The sequence below is a fragment of the Eleutherodactylus coqui genome, chromosome 4 (assembly GCF_035609145.1).
Source record: "Eleutherodactylus coqui strain aEleCoq1 chromosome 4, aEleCoq1.hap1, whole genome shotgun sequence".
Classification (NCBI taxonomy): domain Eukaryota; kingdom Metazoa; phylum Chordata; class Amphibia; order Anura; family Eleutherodactylidae; genus Eleutherodactylus; species Eleutherodactylus coqui.
This window is the reverse complement of record NC_089840.1, coordinates 267,149,623-267,164,894: the sequence shown is the minus strand read 5'-3', so window position 1 is coordinate 267,164,894 and position 15,272 is coordinate 267,149,623. Positions and strand designations below refer to the sequence as shown.

Below are 15,272 nucleotides of genomic sequence, written 5' to 3'. Positions count from 1 at the left end.
AGACCAATTTTATTGGAAAATCGCAACGAGCAACACTAGTTATAATGAGACAAACCATTGACAAGTGAGAGAAACAGAAGGTTTTATGATGTCCATAAGGGCAAAAGTGCAAAACATCCGGCGATCAGTTGACTGATGCGGGTCCAGCATGAGTGGATGATCATATAATACTGCATATGTCCACACTGATTGCAGCAATTGCTGCTTGCATGCTGGAGGATATAGTGAGGTCTAAAGAGAGGAATGCACTAAAGAGAGCTACATGAGACAACCCCTTTATTGAGAATTTCTGACATATTGTCCTTTCAAAACACCCTTGTGCACTCAAAGTACTTAATAAAGCACAAGTTATAATAGAAAGTAAAGTCTCCACGGCACCACCTATTGGAAGCTAGCTACCCTCTGACTCAATATCCAACCTTTTAACAAGCCTTGCAACATGACTAGGGATGTAAGTCAAACCAGAGACCCCACATACAGACAGCTGTTTCAGGGTTTTTACCCCTCATCAGTGCACAATAGAGATCTGGTGGGCCAGGTCAGAGGCCATCAATGTGAGTGCAGGAGGGCGTAATGTTTCTACTTGTGGAGAGCACCACGAGTGTGTAGGGAGAATTATAAGCATGCAATGCGCCCTGGGAAAAAAAATGCAAATAAGTAAAGGAAGTATCCTCCACAGCACCACCTATGGGAAGGCATGTTGCAAGGGCTGGTAAAGTCCCGAGTCCCTGCTTTAGGGGAGCAGTGGCCATACATATGGACTATCACTGCTGACAACCCAACCCCTTTAAAGTGTATATACTGAGTGGAGGCATTATTAGAGACTCCCATCTAGTAGCACATTTGGACCTCCTTTGGTCCTCAGAACCGCAGCAATTCATTGTGGTGTAGTTTCCACAAGATGATGAAATCGTTCTGCAGCTATATCAGCCCCTGCGGACAAAAACTGTTGTATTTGGTTGCTCTTGACTGTTGGTTAGAACAATTCTTGACATCCTCTTCTGACCCCTTCGGTGACAAGTTGCTTCCATTCATACGATTCCCTTTTACTTGATGATTTCCCTTTACCACACTGTTCTTGTTATACTCTCCACACTGTTACATGAAAAAAAAACATATTGCTGGCAGTGACATCCTGCCCCCGGCTAGTCTAGCAGCGATGACCAGTCCTCGTTGGAAGTCGCTCAGATCGCTAGATTTTCTCATCTAATGTGGATTCACATTGAAACTGATCCACAAAAAACTTGTCACATGATTTTATGCTCCATTTTGCCATCACGGCTCTAATTTCTATGCAGGGAAGTGCCAATTGTGAAAGAGTCGGAGTTTCTAATAAAGTGGCCCTTCAGTGTACGTCATAAAAAATACTGGCAGTACTATTTACTACCAGCAGAGGCAACAGTGAGACTTTTTCAATTCAGTTGAACTGCACTGGATTCAAGCTATCTGCCGTTCTGATTATATTATTTGCACTTTATTTAAAACATGTTTTATCTTCCAACAGGTCACTGTTATTACAAACTGGATGCAGAATTCAGTTCTGATGAGCTGGGATGTTTTACCAAGTGCCGCAAACCCTGCATGTAAGTAGTAGTGCCCCACTGTGGGTGCTGTTCTACACTCGTACCATATTTGTGCGCAGAGGCATAGCTTGAAGGTTCTAGGCAAACATACTAAATTTCTAACAGGGTCCCTTCCTTGCATGTGCCATTTATAATACTGATCTGCTCTGATGTGGCATTAAGTCCTTTATGGGCATAAGGGCCTCTGTGTTATTGTCACCTCAGCACCATATGATCCTTTACATGATGAGGACCTCAGGCTTGTACTGCAACCACAGACCTGGCATGGCTCCTATGACTCTCCCCATCAGCTATGCAGATATATCCATACGAGTCCTGGGTGCAGGGCATTCAATTGCTTAGCTGTCTGACCACCAGTGCCGGCCTTAGCTTAGTTGGCACCCTGTGCGGAATTGTTTTGGTGTCCATCCCCACCCGCACTAAGAAAAAACAATATAGAATGCACTGATACACAATTTGCCTGTTTTCTTCTTGTGCAGAAAGCAGCAAGATAGCAGCATACCCACACCAGAATAGTTCATTGACTAATTACTGTACCAGAACCAAGCCCAAAACATAAATACAGCCCCAGAACCAAGCTCAGTACATGACTACAGCCCCAGAACCAAGCTCAGTGCATAATTACAGCGTAAGAACCAAGCTCCGAATATAAATACAGCACCCGAACCAACATCATTACATAGATACAATACCGAAGCCAAGCTCATAACATAAATACTGCTCCAGTACCAAACTTATAATATACATACAGCCCCAGGACCAACCTCATAAAATAAATAGCATAACTAACCGATTGTGTTGCGGGGGCACTGATGGCCTGACAGTCAGGCTTTGGAATATCAGAGAGGAAGATACAGAGACAGGGGGAGGAGGATTTATGCAGCTTCACAAGATGCTGCTGCACAGAGGAAGATGATCATTTAGCTGGACACACCTAAGGGGGAATCGCTTCCAGCCTACATCTTTCTGGTGACCCCCTAAAAGCTGGTGGCTGGCGCCTTGTGGAAACGCACAGGAAGCTAAGACCGGCAATAAGATTCATCGATCACAGTTCCTCACTCCCTTGATCAGGAGCCTCGAGGGACTCTCCGTAGTCACCTCAACAATTGCCTTTACTCAAACTCTCTGGGCCTTCACAACACAGCGTTCTCACGTACAACGGTGATGCCAGAAGCAACTTACACACCCCACCTTTTATTACCCCCTACACAACCCTCCCTTAATGGGACTCCTATGCATTCCCAGTATGGTGACCAGTTATTTCAACCTTTTAGTATGATCATCACGCAGAAGACATGATCACTCATACCACAACCAACTAAGCCCTTCCAGGTCCTGTACAAATAACCAATGGTTAACACAACCCAAATGAACAGCTGCATCTGTAAACCCCCGCCTCCCAACTACACCAATAGGATTGGGGCTTATTCCGTCAGTCCTCTGCAGATGGAAGCAACCAGTGCTCTGCCCCCTTCCTTGAAGGGTCTGGTATGGCCTTCCTCAATGGTCCCCGAACCCGTGGCCTGCAGTGTTCCTTATATAGATAAGTCGCAGTTATCTATGGATCCTCTAGCCCATATATTATAGACTACAGGCAGGTACCTGATCGCTTTTAACCAGTAATCTAGACAAGTTATTTCTTCATTTTACCCATAAAACCTTCTGTGACTTTATTGCCGGGAAATGAGAAGCGGCAGTGTCTCAACCATATAGAGGTAATGACGGTGTCGCAACTGAGTCAGGCAATCTAAAAAATTCATATGACTTACAGTGTTTTTGGGAAGTTGGTTGGTATATGTTCTACAAGCTTCCTCTGAGTCTTCACAGAACCACACAAATGCTAGTAGCTGTGGCTTTAAAGGGAACGTCCCATGCATGTGATTGTACAGGGTGGTCCAAAGTTATGGAGACACCCAAATACATGGAAAACGGGGGTTGGGAATGCCATCTTGTGTGTGGCATGTTGCTAAGGCGAAGGGGGCAAATCTGTAAGGGGCGGTGTCCAACATGGTGGCCATTTTGAAAGCCACTATCTTGGAAGCAAGTCAATATTTTTAAATGGCAAGGGGGGTTAGATAATTAGAAATAATGGGGTCTATTTACTTACATTGACGTAAGTGTGATAAATGAATTAAGAAGGCTAAGCCTCTTACTGACATCTATACCACGTACAAGCTAATATAGGTTAGAGCTATTATTTATGCCAGTTTCTAGCATAAATTATGATAAAAGTGATGGACCATTTGTGGCCACACCCCTAATGGTAGGCCCTGAAAACTTTTTGAAAAAGAGTTGGGGCCCCGTGTAGAGTTCTAAAAGTTGCAAGTTTGGCACTTTTTGACACCACTATTCTGGCACAGATGGTACATATGCTCCAATGTGTTAATTAATTTATAAGCGCTGTGATTATTTCCTTTTTTTATTAACGGTTACCCTGTGGGCGGCCGTATTGGACACTCACACTTCCTTCCTGTATTACTTGTATAGACAATACAGCAGGCAGTGTGCTTTATGGCAGTAGCAATGACCGGGGGTTAATGGACAGAAAAATGTCAATCTACTAATACAATCTGAAATGATGGTGTTCAGCCCCTACCCCAAGACAAGAGAGGGACAGGAAAGCTGAATACAGAATCTTATTTGTTTGTACAAAGTTACTATCCTGCCTTATGTAGACCTCCAGCACTACAATGGAGCTGTCATTAACTCCCTTGCCATCTAATTATAATGCCTCTGATCATGATGTTCCAGTCTACACAGCAAAGCTGACAACTGACGTAAAGAAAACAAAAAAAAAGGTTAGCAATTGTGTCTCCTCTAGTGGCCAGTGGGAGAACTGGAATCTTTCATATATAATCACATAAAAAAATATATTCCTAATGAAAAAAAATTGAATTAAATCATTCTCTTCCTTTAAGCCTTTCCTGCACAGCTCCATAAATGTATGTTGTGGGAATGATGCTGGCACAGGAGGATGCCCATGCCATGCACAGCAGGTTTCAGTTGTAATATAGCTGTAAAACAGCAGGATCAGAATCAATATGTCCATTGGCGCCCCTGCAATGCGATTGTGAGATACCAATGAGTCACTAGGGCAGACAGGGACCTATCGTGTGAGAGCCTACTAGACTTTTCTGGTAGCAGGACCTAATCTGGCAACTGTTAGGATAACACTGACCAGAGTAATACACTGCAATGAAGAGGCAACATAAAAATGAAAATATTCTTTATTTTAGAGGGCAAGATCCTAAAAAAGAAAAAATGCATTTTTGTTCCTAAAGGGTTAAGGATCACATGTCCTTAGGCCAGATTCACACGAGTGTATTTGCACGTACAATACGCAGAGAATAGAACCCATTGAGTTCAAATAAAACCAATGAAACTAATTTGGCTGATTGGCAATTTCAATGTATGGGACTCTGGCTGCAGACTTTTTTGTGCGCAAAAAGGACAGTAAAAACTGCAGTAGCACTTGCGACGCACATGTTCGCACAAATACGCATATGCTTGTGTAAATCCAGCCTTACAGAACAAGGTGCTTTTCCCGGTCTGATGTCGGAGCAGTGCTGTGTGCTTTGAGCCAGTTAGATATGCCCTCTGCCACTGATGCTGCAGCTGCATCCCCTTCCTCTCCCCTCCTTCTTGTCTACCATTTATTGTTTCATTCCAGAGTGATTTTTAATAAGACTTTTGCACATTTATGGAGAGCCTGAAGGCTGGGAAATGGAAGCTACAGACAGCTGGGCGGTGAGGAAGATGCCACTTTTCCCTAACAAGATACACTCATTGTTAAAGACAATCCCGCCCCTAGAAGGAGTTGACATTTTGTTGCAAAACTTGACATGCAGTTCCATCTCAGGAAAATATGTAAATGATTGGAGTTGTGGCGTGATTAGATGAACGGTCTTGTCACCTTAGACACTAAAAGTGGTTCCATTGGCCTATAAGAGGCTCTCGAAGGCTCCTTGTGTGTAGTGACCTCTTCTTCCACTTCTGTAGAGCTTGTTGACCACTAGACACCTCCATGACACAGAGAAGAGATTTCACCCGTTACCAGAGTGCCAGAGAGGGGCGCATTATTAGGATGTGAGAAGCCGGATGGTCGTATCGATGAATTGTCCCTCACTGGGCCATTCTGACCAGACTGTTAGGAGGTGTTGGGACCAGCAGATGTGTGAGGACAAAGGTGACCAGGCTCAGGACCCCCGACAGACCACCAGTAGAGAGGAGCGTCTAATCAGACTGTTAGGAGGTGTTGGACCAGTGGATGTGTGAGGGCACACAAGGTGACCGGGCTCAGGACCCGCCGACAGACCATCAGTAGAGAGGAGCGTCTGACCAGACTGTTAGGAGGTGTTGGACCAGTGGATGTGTAAGGGCACACAAGGTGATCGGGCTCAGGACGCCCCCTACAGACCACCAGTAAAAAGGAGCGTCTGACCAGACTGTTAGGAGGTGTTGGGACCAGTGGATGTGTGAGGGCCAACAAGGTGACCGGGCTCAGGACCCCCGACAGACCACCAATAGAGGAGCCTCTAATCACCCGACAAGCACCAGCAGCTGCATCTGTTACATTGTACACCATTCAGAGACAGGGGGCGCCATCATTACACCCCTGTTTCTGTCAGAACCATTTTCAGGCACTGAAGGAAATTTGGTCTCCCAGCGCCTATTACTTGTACTGTCTTTAACACCCACCATCACCTCCGTTTCCAGTGGTGTTGTGAATAATGAAACTGGGCGCTACGGAGGTGAACCAGATTGTCTTTAGTGACGAATCCATTTAGTTTGGGCGCTGACGACGGCTGTGTTCATGTCTGGAGACCTCGGGATGAGCGCCTCAATCCTGCCTTTGCTGTGCACACTGCTCCCTACTGGTGTGATGGTCTGGGAGGCCATCACATACGACAGTCAGTCACCCCTAGTAGTGGTACAAGAGACAATGACAGCTCAGCGATATGTTCAGGACATCCTGCAGCAACATGTGTTCCTCTCATGGCAGCTTCTAAGAAGCATGTCCCAGCAGAATAATGCTCAGCCACACACACAAGGGGGACACAGGAATGTCCCCACTATATTGTCACACTTCTGTGGCTGCCCGAACGCCTGATTTCTCACCAATAGAACATGTCTGGGACCATCTGGGACTCCAACTTCTACATCCTAAAAGTTTGCATGATCAGTAACAGCAAATGTGGACCGATATGCTATAACATAGCATACAGAACCTTTATGCCTCCATGCCCGCCCGTATCACATCTTGTATCCAAGTTAGAAGTGGTACAATAGGAGACTAGAGCCTACATGTCCAACTGTATCACATCTTGTATCCAAGTTAGAGGCGGTACAACAGGGTACTAGAGCCTCCATGCCCGCCCATATCACATCTTGTATCCAAGCTAGAGGCAGTACAACAGGGTACTAGAGCCTCCATGCCCGCCCATATCACATCTTGTATCCAAGCTAGAGGCGGTACAACAGGGTACTAGAGCCTCCATGCCTGCCCGTATCACATCTTCTATGCAAGCTAGAGGCGGTATAACAGGGTACTAGAGCCTCCATGCTTGCCCGTATCACATCTTGTATCCAAGCTAGAGGCGTCCCAACAGGGTACTAGACCTTCCATTCCCACCCATATCACATCTTGTATCCAAGCTAGATGCGATACAACAGGGTACTAGAGGCTCTATGCCCCTCGAATCACATCTTGTATCAAAGCTAGAGGCGGTACAACAGGGTACTAGAGCCTCCATGCCTACCCCTATCACACCTTGTATCCAAGCTAGAGGCGGTACAACAGGGTACTAGAGTCTCCATGCCTGTCTGTATCACATCTTGTATCCAAGCTAGAGGCGGTAAAACAGGGTACTAGAGCCTCCATGCCAGCCCTTATCACATCTTGTATGCAAGCTAGAGTCGATACAACAGGGTACTAGAGCCTCCATGCCCGCCCGTATCACATCTTGTATCCAAGCTAGAGGCAGTACAACAGGGTACTAGAGCCTCCATGCCCGCCCGTATCACATCTTGTATCCAAGCTAGAGGCGGTACAACAGGGTACTGGAGCCTCCATGCCCACCCGTATCACATCTTGTATCCAAGCTAGAGGCAGTACAACAGGGTACTAGAGCCTCCATGCCCGCCCGTATCACATCTTGTAGGCAAGCTAAAGTCGGTACAACAGGGTACTAGAGCCTCCCTACAAGGGGTCAGTTCTCCACAATAAATACACCTTTTGCTCTGATATTGTAATCACTTACTTATATAAGCGTTACAATCACACAGAAAAAATTCCAACCATCCAACAACTTCTTGGGAAGGGATTGTTTTTGACAATATTATTGCTGATTTCTGCAAAATATATTAGCTAACAATGTGTCACTGCCGGGAGCCTCCGCCACCTCCACCTCAGCCATTATGGGCAGAGGAAACCACAAGACCCAAGCTGACTTCCTCTTCTGATCAGTACTCATAGCAACTCTCTCCTTTCAAGATGATATTTTGACCACTTAAAGTTAGGTCACATTCACGTGGGCGAGTACGATACCGAGAAACTCCGCCCGATGTCGCACTGGACAACATGGAATTTACACGGTGATGCGATGCGTTTTTGATCTTGTATCACATTGTATCACATTGCTTCTGTGAAATTGTTTCACGCACGTGAAAGGATCACAAGTAGAGATGAGCGAGCATACTCGCTAAGGACAATTGCTCGAGCGAGCATTGTCCTTAGCGAGTACCTCCCCGCTGGGAAGAAAAGGTTCGGCTGCCTGCGCGGGTGACAGGTAAGTTCCTCCGTTCCTCCCCGCTCTCCCCCGCAGCTCCCCGCCGCCGGCAGCCGAATCTTTTCTTCCGAGCGGGCAGGTACTCGCTAAGGGCAATGCTCGATCGAGTAATTGCCCTGAGTGAGTATGCTCGCTCATCTCTAATCACAAGTGTTTTCCATTGACTCACTTGCACATTGCTCCAGCATGCAAGTGTTGTGAAAGACCTTTAAAGGTCCCATTGAAAACAATTGGTGAGGCGTTCCAAGGGACCACCCAAAGATGGAACATGTTGAAATTTTTTTCCTTGCAGCATCCCCCATGTAAATGGATGGATTTGATATTCGTGCGAGTTGTTTGCGCATTGCACAAAACTCGTGCGAGAATATCGTTCATGTGAATGCGCCCTTACAGAGAGATCTGAGGTGCCAACATTTCCTCATTCTCTGGCTGCTCTGCTGAGTTATTTGCCAATCACATTGGGACATTCAGAGACCTTTATTAGCTGCATCTGTAAATTCTGGTTTAGCGGTAAAACAGTATTGACAAATTACAACAGCAAGTGATACACAGCCGATATCTCACTGCGTTGGATGGGATCGGAGATACTTATAACCTTGAACCTTTAACGTCTTAGATGCCACGGTCAATAGTGACTACAGCGTTTAAATGAATTGACGGAGAGGGAGAGCTTGACAAGTCTCTGGGCTGCCAATAGATTATTGTGGCAGGGCTTAATAGGTTGCAGTATAGAGGAAATCAGAGTATTCCAAGTTGAAATTTCCTAATTGAACTTTAAATAAGAAAAAGAAGGTTGAACTCCTTCCTGACTGTGTAACGTAAATATGCATGATGCGATCATGAAAGGTGTATTGAGCAGGGTCAAGAGCCAAGCCCTCTCTATAGCTGGTGAGTGTCAGAAGTTTTCAACAGATAACAGCTGCCATCAGTGGTCGCATCTGGAATTAGCTCTGATCGATCATAGTTATTAACTACTTAGATGCCACAGTTCGGGCCCCATTGGCAACCCGGCAACACTATAATAGGGTTGACATGGCAGCCTGGGCCTAGTGAAGGCTCCCAGGACTGCAACATATTGATGCCTTCACAGGGATTATTAGGCAACATTTTAAAGTTTTATATATGCTACAATACAGAAGTATTGCAGTATATGGTACAAGTGATTTGAAGTTTATGTCTCCAGGTGGGACTGTAAAACAAATGGGAAATAAAGGTTTGATAAAGTTTTTAAAAATGTGAAAAAGAAACCCTTTTCCCATTTCCTATAAAAATATAAATTATTATAAAAATTACCCAGAATCAGTATCGCTGTGTTCATAAAAGTCTAAACTATTAAATAGTTGCACTATTTAAACCGCACGATGAACGCTGCAAGAAAGAAATCTAAACAATGCCAGAACTGTTGGTTTTAGGGCACCATGTTTCTCCCAAAAATTGAATAAAAGGTGATCAAAAGGTCATATATACCCCAAAATGTATACTAACAAAATCTACTGCCCATCCTGCAATATATGAGCCATCACACAGCCCAATCAATGGAAAATTTTTAAAACGTTTGATGGTCAGAATATGGTGACGGGAAGCAATTTTTTAAAGTAGTAGAACAAAGAAAATATATAGATTTGGTATTCCTGTAACTGTATTGAACATCTCATTCTTACTGCACCATGAATGCCATAAAAACAAACCTCCGAAAAAAATTGCATTTTTTTCAATTTCACCCCACTTAAAAAAATGTTAAATGTTAAGTAGATCATAGAGTAAACTAAGCTGCAAAAAAAAACAACTTACATGGCTATCTTAACATATAAGTTAAAAGCATATTGCTCTTGGAAGGCCGATTACGAAAAAAACGATAACGAAAAACGGAAAAATGTCTGGGCTTGAAAGACTTAATAAAGTCTATTGGGAAAAAAGAGAAAAGAATTCTAGAGTTGCTTTTCCATTAAACTTTTATATTTCAAAATGTTAAAGAGTGTTAAGAGCTATATACACTTTTGCACTCTTTTTTTGTGTTTTTGAAAATCGAGGCTTTTCGTAATTAGTTTTCATTAGAAAAAATATTGAGAGTGTTTAGTTTCTCTGCTTGTATTGTTTTCCAAGGCATTGCACACTGGAGGAAATGTTAGCAAGTTATGTCAGTCAGTGTAAACTAAACTGTTGTTTCTCAGCCCCCTCGCCTAGCCTTGTCCCCTTTTGAGGTTGTGTTTTCACTGCCTTTCCACTGAGCTATTACAATGGGCTGTGTGACAGTGCTAGGGGATGGGGAAGGAAACCAGGAGAACATAGAGCAGAAAACGCTACTATAACAGAGGGTTGTATAACATTGCTGGGGAATGTGGGAGGAGATCAGGAGAACAGAGTAGAGAAAGCTACTATTGCCGAGGGCTGTATTTCACTGCTGGTAAATGTTCTGCTCCTATCAACAGTGAGAGGGAATGGAACCAGCAGGTACTTGGAGAAATGATGAGGTAGAGGATAGATAATAGAGATGAGCGAGCACGCTCGGTAAAGGCAGATACCCGAGCGAGCATCTCTCATCTCTCTTGCGGGGGGGGGGGGGGAGCGGGGGAGAGTGAGAGAGATCTCTCCCACCCGTCGCATTTGCTCGGACGAGTATGCAGACACTCGAGAAAAGCGATGATCGCTCGTGTGTCTGCCTTTACCGAGCGTGCTCGCTCATCTCTAATAGACAACTGTGTAGTATTGAGTGGGTGTAGTTATGCTACACAGCTTCTGAAAGAGAAGAGGGGAGGGGTAGCTGAGCTTGTGTGCATTCATGACAGAAACCAGCTGATCAATGCTGGGAACACTTCTGTGCCAAAAACTTGAATGTAGAAGAGTCTGCAAACCAAGTATGAGGCGATCTAAATGCATAAGCAAGAAAATTCAATGCTAAAAAACAACACATAAGTGCATCATTTTTTTCTGCAGGGACTCAGTAAGATGTGTGTGCATTGATTTATCATGCACAAAGGTTATGGGTTATATAAACTATACAGATTTTGTTATCGCATATTCGTTACCTGTAGAATAGAATGAAGGTGTTATTTCTACCACATATGTGATGATGTTAGAAAAGTTCTAAAAACTATCAAGAGGACTTCAACACAGAAAAAGTAATTGAAGGTTTTAAAACAAAAGCTTGCTGTATCCGGGGTAGTGAGGGGCTCTTGTTCCCCGAGGCCGCAGACAATTCCCGATCTGCTTCTGTCTGCAATCCACCAATTAACTTAATTACTCTGATTGCCCAACCATCCATATTCTCCGACTCTTCCTATGTGTGGGTGTCCAGAGCTGTACAGAACATTCTATGTGCATTCTGACTGCTCAGAAAGGTGAGCATATCATTATACACATCTAGGTTTCTTGTAAAACCTTCCATGATCTCATCCACCTTGACGGCAGCTGCCTGGCACTAGTTGCTGCCGTCTGCTTACTAGCCGCTGTTATCCAGAAGTCCTTTTCTGTGTGAATTTAACCTTGTTTTAGCTCACTTAGTATGTGATGATGCTATTTATTTTCACATCCTAAATTAAAAAACCTCACTTTTACCCACAATACACTTTGTTTGACACTTTTCCATAATTCATTCATGGCAACTTCTAGGAAAGAACAGAATCTCTGAATTTTTTTTAACTTATACAAAACCAATTTATTTAGGACATCCCAAAACCTTTGGCATGTGAATGACATCTTCATATGACCCACTTCACCACACCCCAAAATAAAGTGACCGCAAACAACCTAATCAAATACAAACACAAAGCTAGCCCCCCTAAATAACTACAGAAACCAGACCAGACCGCTTACATCAATACAGACCCCAAGACCATACCCTCTAAATAACTACAGACCCTCAGACCACACCCTCTAAATAACTACAGACCCTCAGACCACACCCTCTAAATAACTACAGACCCTCAGACCACACCCTCTAAATAACTACAGACCCTCAGACCACACCCCCTAAATAACTACAGACCCTCAGACCACACCCCCTAAATAACTACAGACCCTCAGACCACACCCACTATTTTTTTTCTAATATACACTTGAAGTTATTCCCTTCTACTATAACTAGCAGACTCATCAGGTTGCTTCCTTCACTGGTTCACCAAGACCAATTGGGCTTCATCCCTGGAAGGCAAGCATCAGATAATGTATGGATAATACTAAATGCTATCTATATTGCATAACTTGAAGCTTCTGGGCCCAATGCAAAATCTGTAGCAGGGCCCCCAAGTATAATGCTTTATTCATAGTACTGGGCTCCCTATATGGAGAAGAGAGGCCTTATGGGCCCCCTAAGGCTCCTGGGCCCGGGTGCAACCGTATCCCCTGCATCCCCCATAGTTACGCCCCTGTTGCTAATGTATCTAACACACTATTGGCTTCAAAAAAGTAGTCTCTTGTGCTCCTATTTTCAGTTGGTTCTTCGCAGGATGGGTTTTAAGGGTTCATTCCTAAACGCCTTTTCTGTTCTCTGTTCTTCCCCTACTGCATTTCTTAAAATTCCCTAAACACAGGGCGACACACCAGAGTTGCTCCTTATCAGCCTTATTCATGCTCGCAATGGAGCCGCTATTAATTGTCATCCATGAAAATCCAAGTATAATGGGCATTCCTGCCAGTAGCTCTTGCATCAAGCTTAGCCTCTCTGCCCAATTTGTTTTCCGTCTTGGAGAAAAAATTCTGGTCTCCAAGTTAATACAGCTAAATCTGAGATACTTTTTAACTACACACCCTCCCACGCTCAAAAGCTCATCAGACTCAATTTTGGGTTTTATTCTCACATCCCTTTTACCCCTGATATAGGGATTAAAAGGACTACTACTTTTAGCCCTATAAGCTAAGTTTATGGGATAAAAGTAGGTGACCCGCTGAGTCTGGGAATGTAAGTTTGATACTTATCTTCTCTGCCCTTCCCCCATGTGTGAGCACCGAAACCCGCTGCTCAATACATTGGGTGGCACTGCTAATAGTAGTCCTCCCATTATAAAGTTAAAACAGATGGACTACTTGGCAGCACCACTCAATACATTGAGTGGAGTCTTTCAGTGCTGAAAACGGGGAGAGATGGAGGAGGTAAGTAGTACACTTACATCCCCAGACTCAGCGGGTCACCTACTTTCAGCTCATAGGCTTAGTTCATAGGCCTAAAAGAAAGTGACAGACCCCCTTTAAGTTGACAAAAGATGTAAATACCACTTATAAGTGGAATTATGAACTCTTATTTTACCATCTAGACTTACCAAAGTGGGACTGCCCCTTTCTTTCTTGGATAGGTAGGATCCATAGTGTCACAATCAGGTGCTGAAAAAACAATTAATGTCCTTCATTTGGTCTCATAGGCTCCCACGTATATCGAAGAATATAATGTTTCTCCATAAAGTATATGGTGGTTTGTTGGTACATAACCTCAATAAATACTATAAAGCCGCCCGCTTATCTTGAATAGCCCCCATTTACGCAATCTCCACTATGGGTTTCAATGTAGCCTGCCCTCGTCCACATTAAAAGAGGTATAGGGGCAAAGGACGAGAACATTATCCTTCCACTATATAAGGCACTTGTCAGGTCCCACATGGAATACTGCGTACAGTTCTGGACTCCGGTGCTCAGGAAAGATGTTACGGTATTGGAGGGGGTTCAAAGAAGAGCAACTAAGCTAGTACATGGAATGACGGGACTAGAATACCCAGAGAGGCTATCAAAATTGGGACTATTTACGCTTGAAAAAAGAAGGTTAAGGGGCGACCAAATAACCATGTATAAGTACATGAGGGGACAATACAAGGATCTCTCCCAGGATCTGTTTATACCCAGGACTACGACGGTAACAAGAGGGCATCCGCTGCGATTAGAGGAAAGTAGGTTTCATCACCAATATAGAAAAGGGTTCTTTACTGTTAGAGCAGTTAGACTGTGGAACTCTCTGCCTGAGGACGTGGTGATGGCAAAATCCATAGAGGAGTTTAAAAGGGGGCTTGATGTCTTTCCAGATCGGAAGGATATTATAGGCTATAAATCTAAGGTTATTTGTTAATCCGGGTATACAGGCAGGTAGGAACTATTAGGGGTTGATCCAGGGAACAGTCTGATTGCCATTAGGGAGTCGGGAAGGAATTTTTCCCCGAAAAGGGCTAATTGGCTCCTGCCTCTTGGGGTTTTTTGCCTTCCTCTGGATCAACAAAACAAAAGGCTAACAGGCTGGACTAGATGGACATTGTCTTCATTCAGCCTTACGAACTATGTTACTATGTTACCTACTTATGAGGCCTTCATGGCTCTGGACAAAACTTACACATCTGACTAATCTTAAAATAAGTCTGTCAGCTACATTTTGCCTATTAAACTCAATATACCGACGTAGGCACAACTGACTGACTGCTGGAGACGTAGGGCGTGCCTGCACTGAGGATTGAGGCGCATGCACTGTGACCCCACAGGAGGAATGACGTCACGCGCATCACCGTCTTTAGTGCAGTGCATTCCGTATGTGGAACGCATAACGTCTCTAGCAGCCGGAGCTGGAAGCGTCTATCAACATAGAAGGGGTTGTTTATAGCAGAAGAGGGAGGGAGAACCCGGACCGCTGGCAGATATGATCCGCTCATTGGACCGTTCAAGGCTAATTAACATACGGCACGGGAAGCCTTTCTGCAGCCACATTGTACAGAGGTAATGGTACCGGTTCAATCATTCAGTTGTTGTTCCTCTGTATATTGAGTTTAATAGGTAACAATTAGTTGACAGACTTCCTTTATAAGACCCCAAGCATTTAACCTGGTGACAGGCTAACAACATTACTACCTTAGATGGGGGGGGGTACTTAACGCAACAGGACCTAAACCTACGTCCTGTGGATGCTGTAGGCTCAGAAGTGAACCCGCGGCAT

General features: G+C 44.2%; 2 protein-coding genes across 2 annotated transcripts in view; one reads left to right on the top strand and one right to left on the bottom strand.

Annotated features, from left to right (window-relative positions):
• TAPBPL (TAP binding protein like) overlaps positions 1-15,272 on the bottom strand; it is a 351,854-nt gene that overhangs the window by 218,480 nt on the left and 118,102 nt on the right. The window lies entirely within an intron of this gene.
• SCNN1A (sodium channel epithelial 1 subunit alpha) overlaps positions 1-15,272 on the top strand; it is a 97,300-nt gene that overhangs the window by 44,210 nt on the left and 37,818 nt on the right. Inside the window, exon 9 of the mRNA XM_066601301.1 lies at positions 1,505-1,583. Coding sequence (XP_066457398.1) covers positions 1,505-1,583 — 79 coding nt within the window. The remainder of the gene's footprint in view (positions 1-1,504; positions 1,584-15,272) is intronic.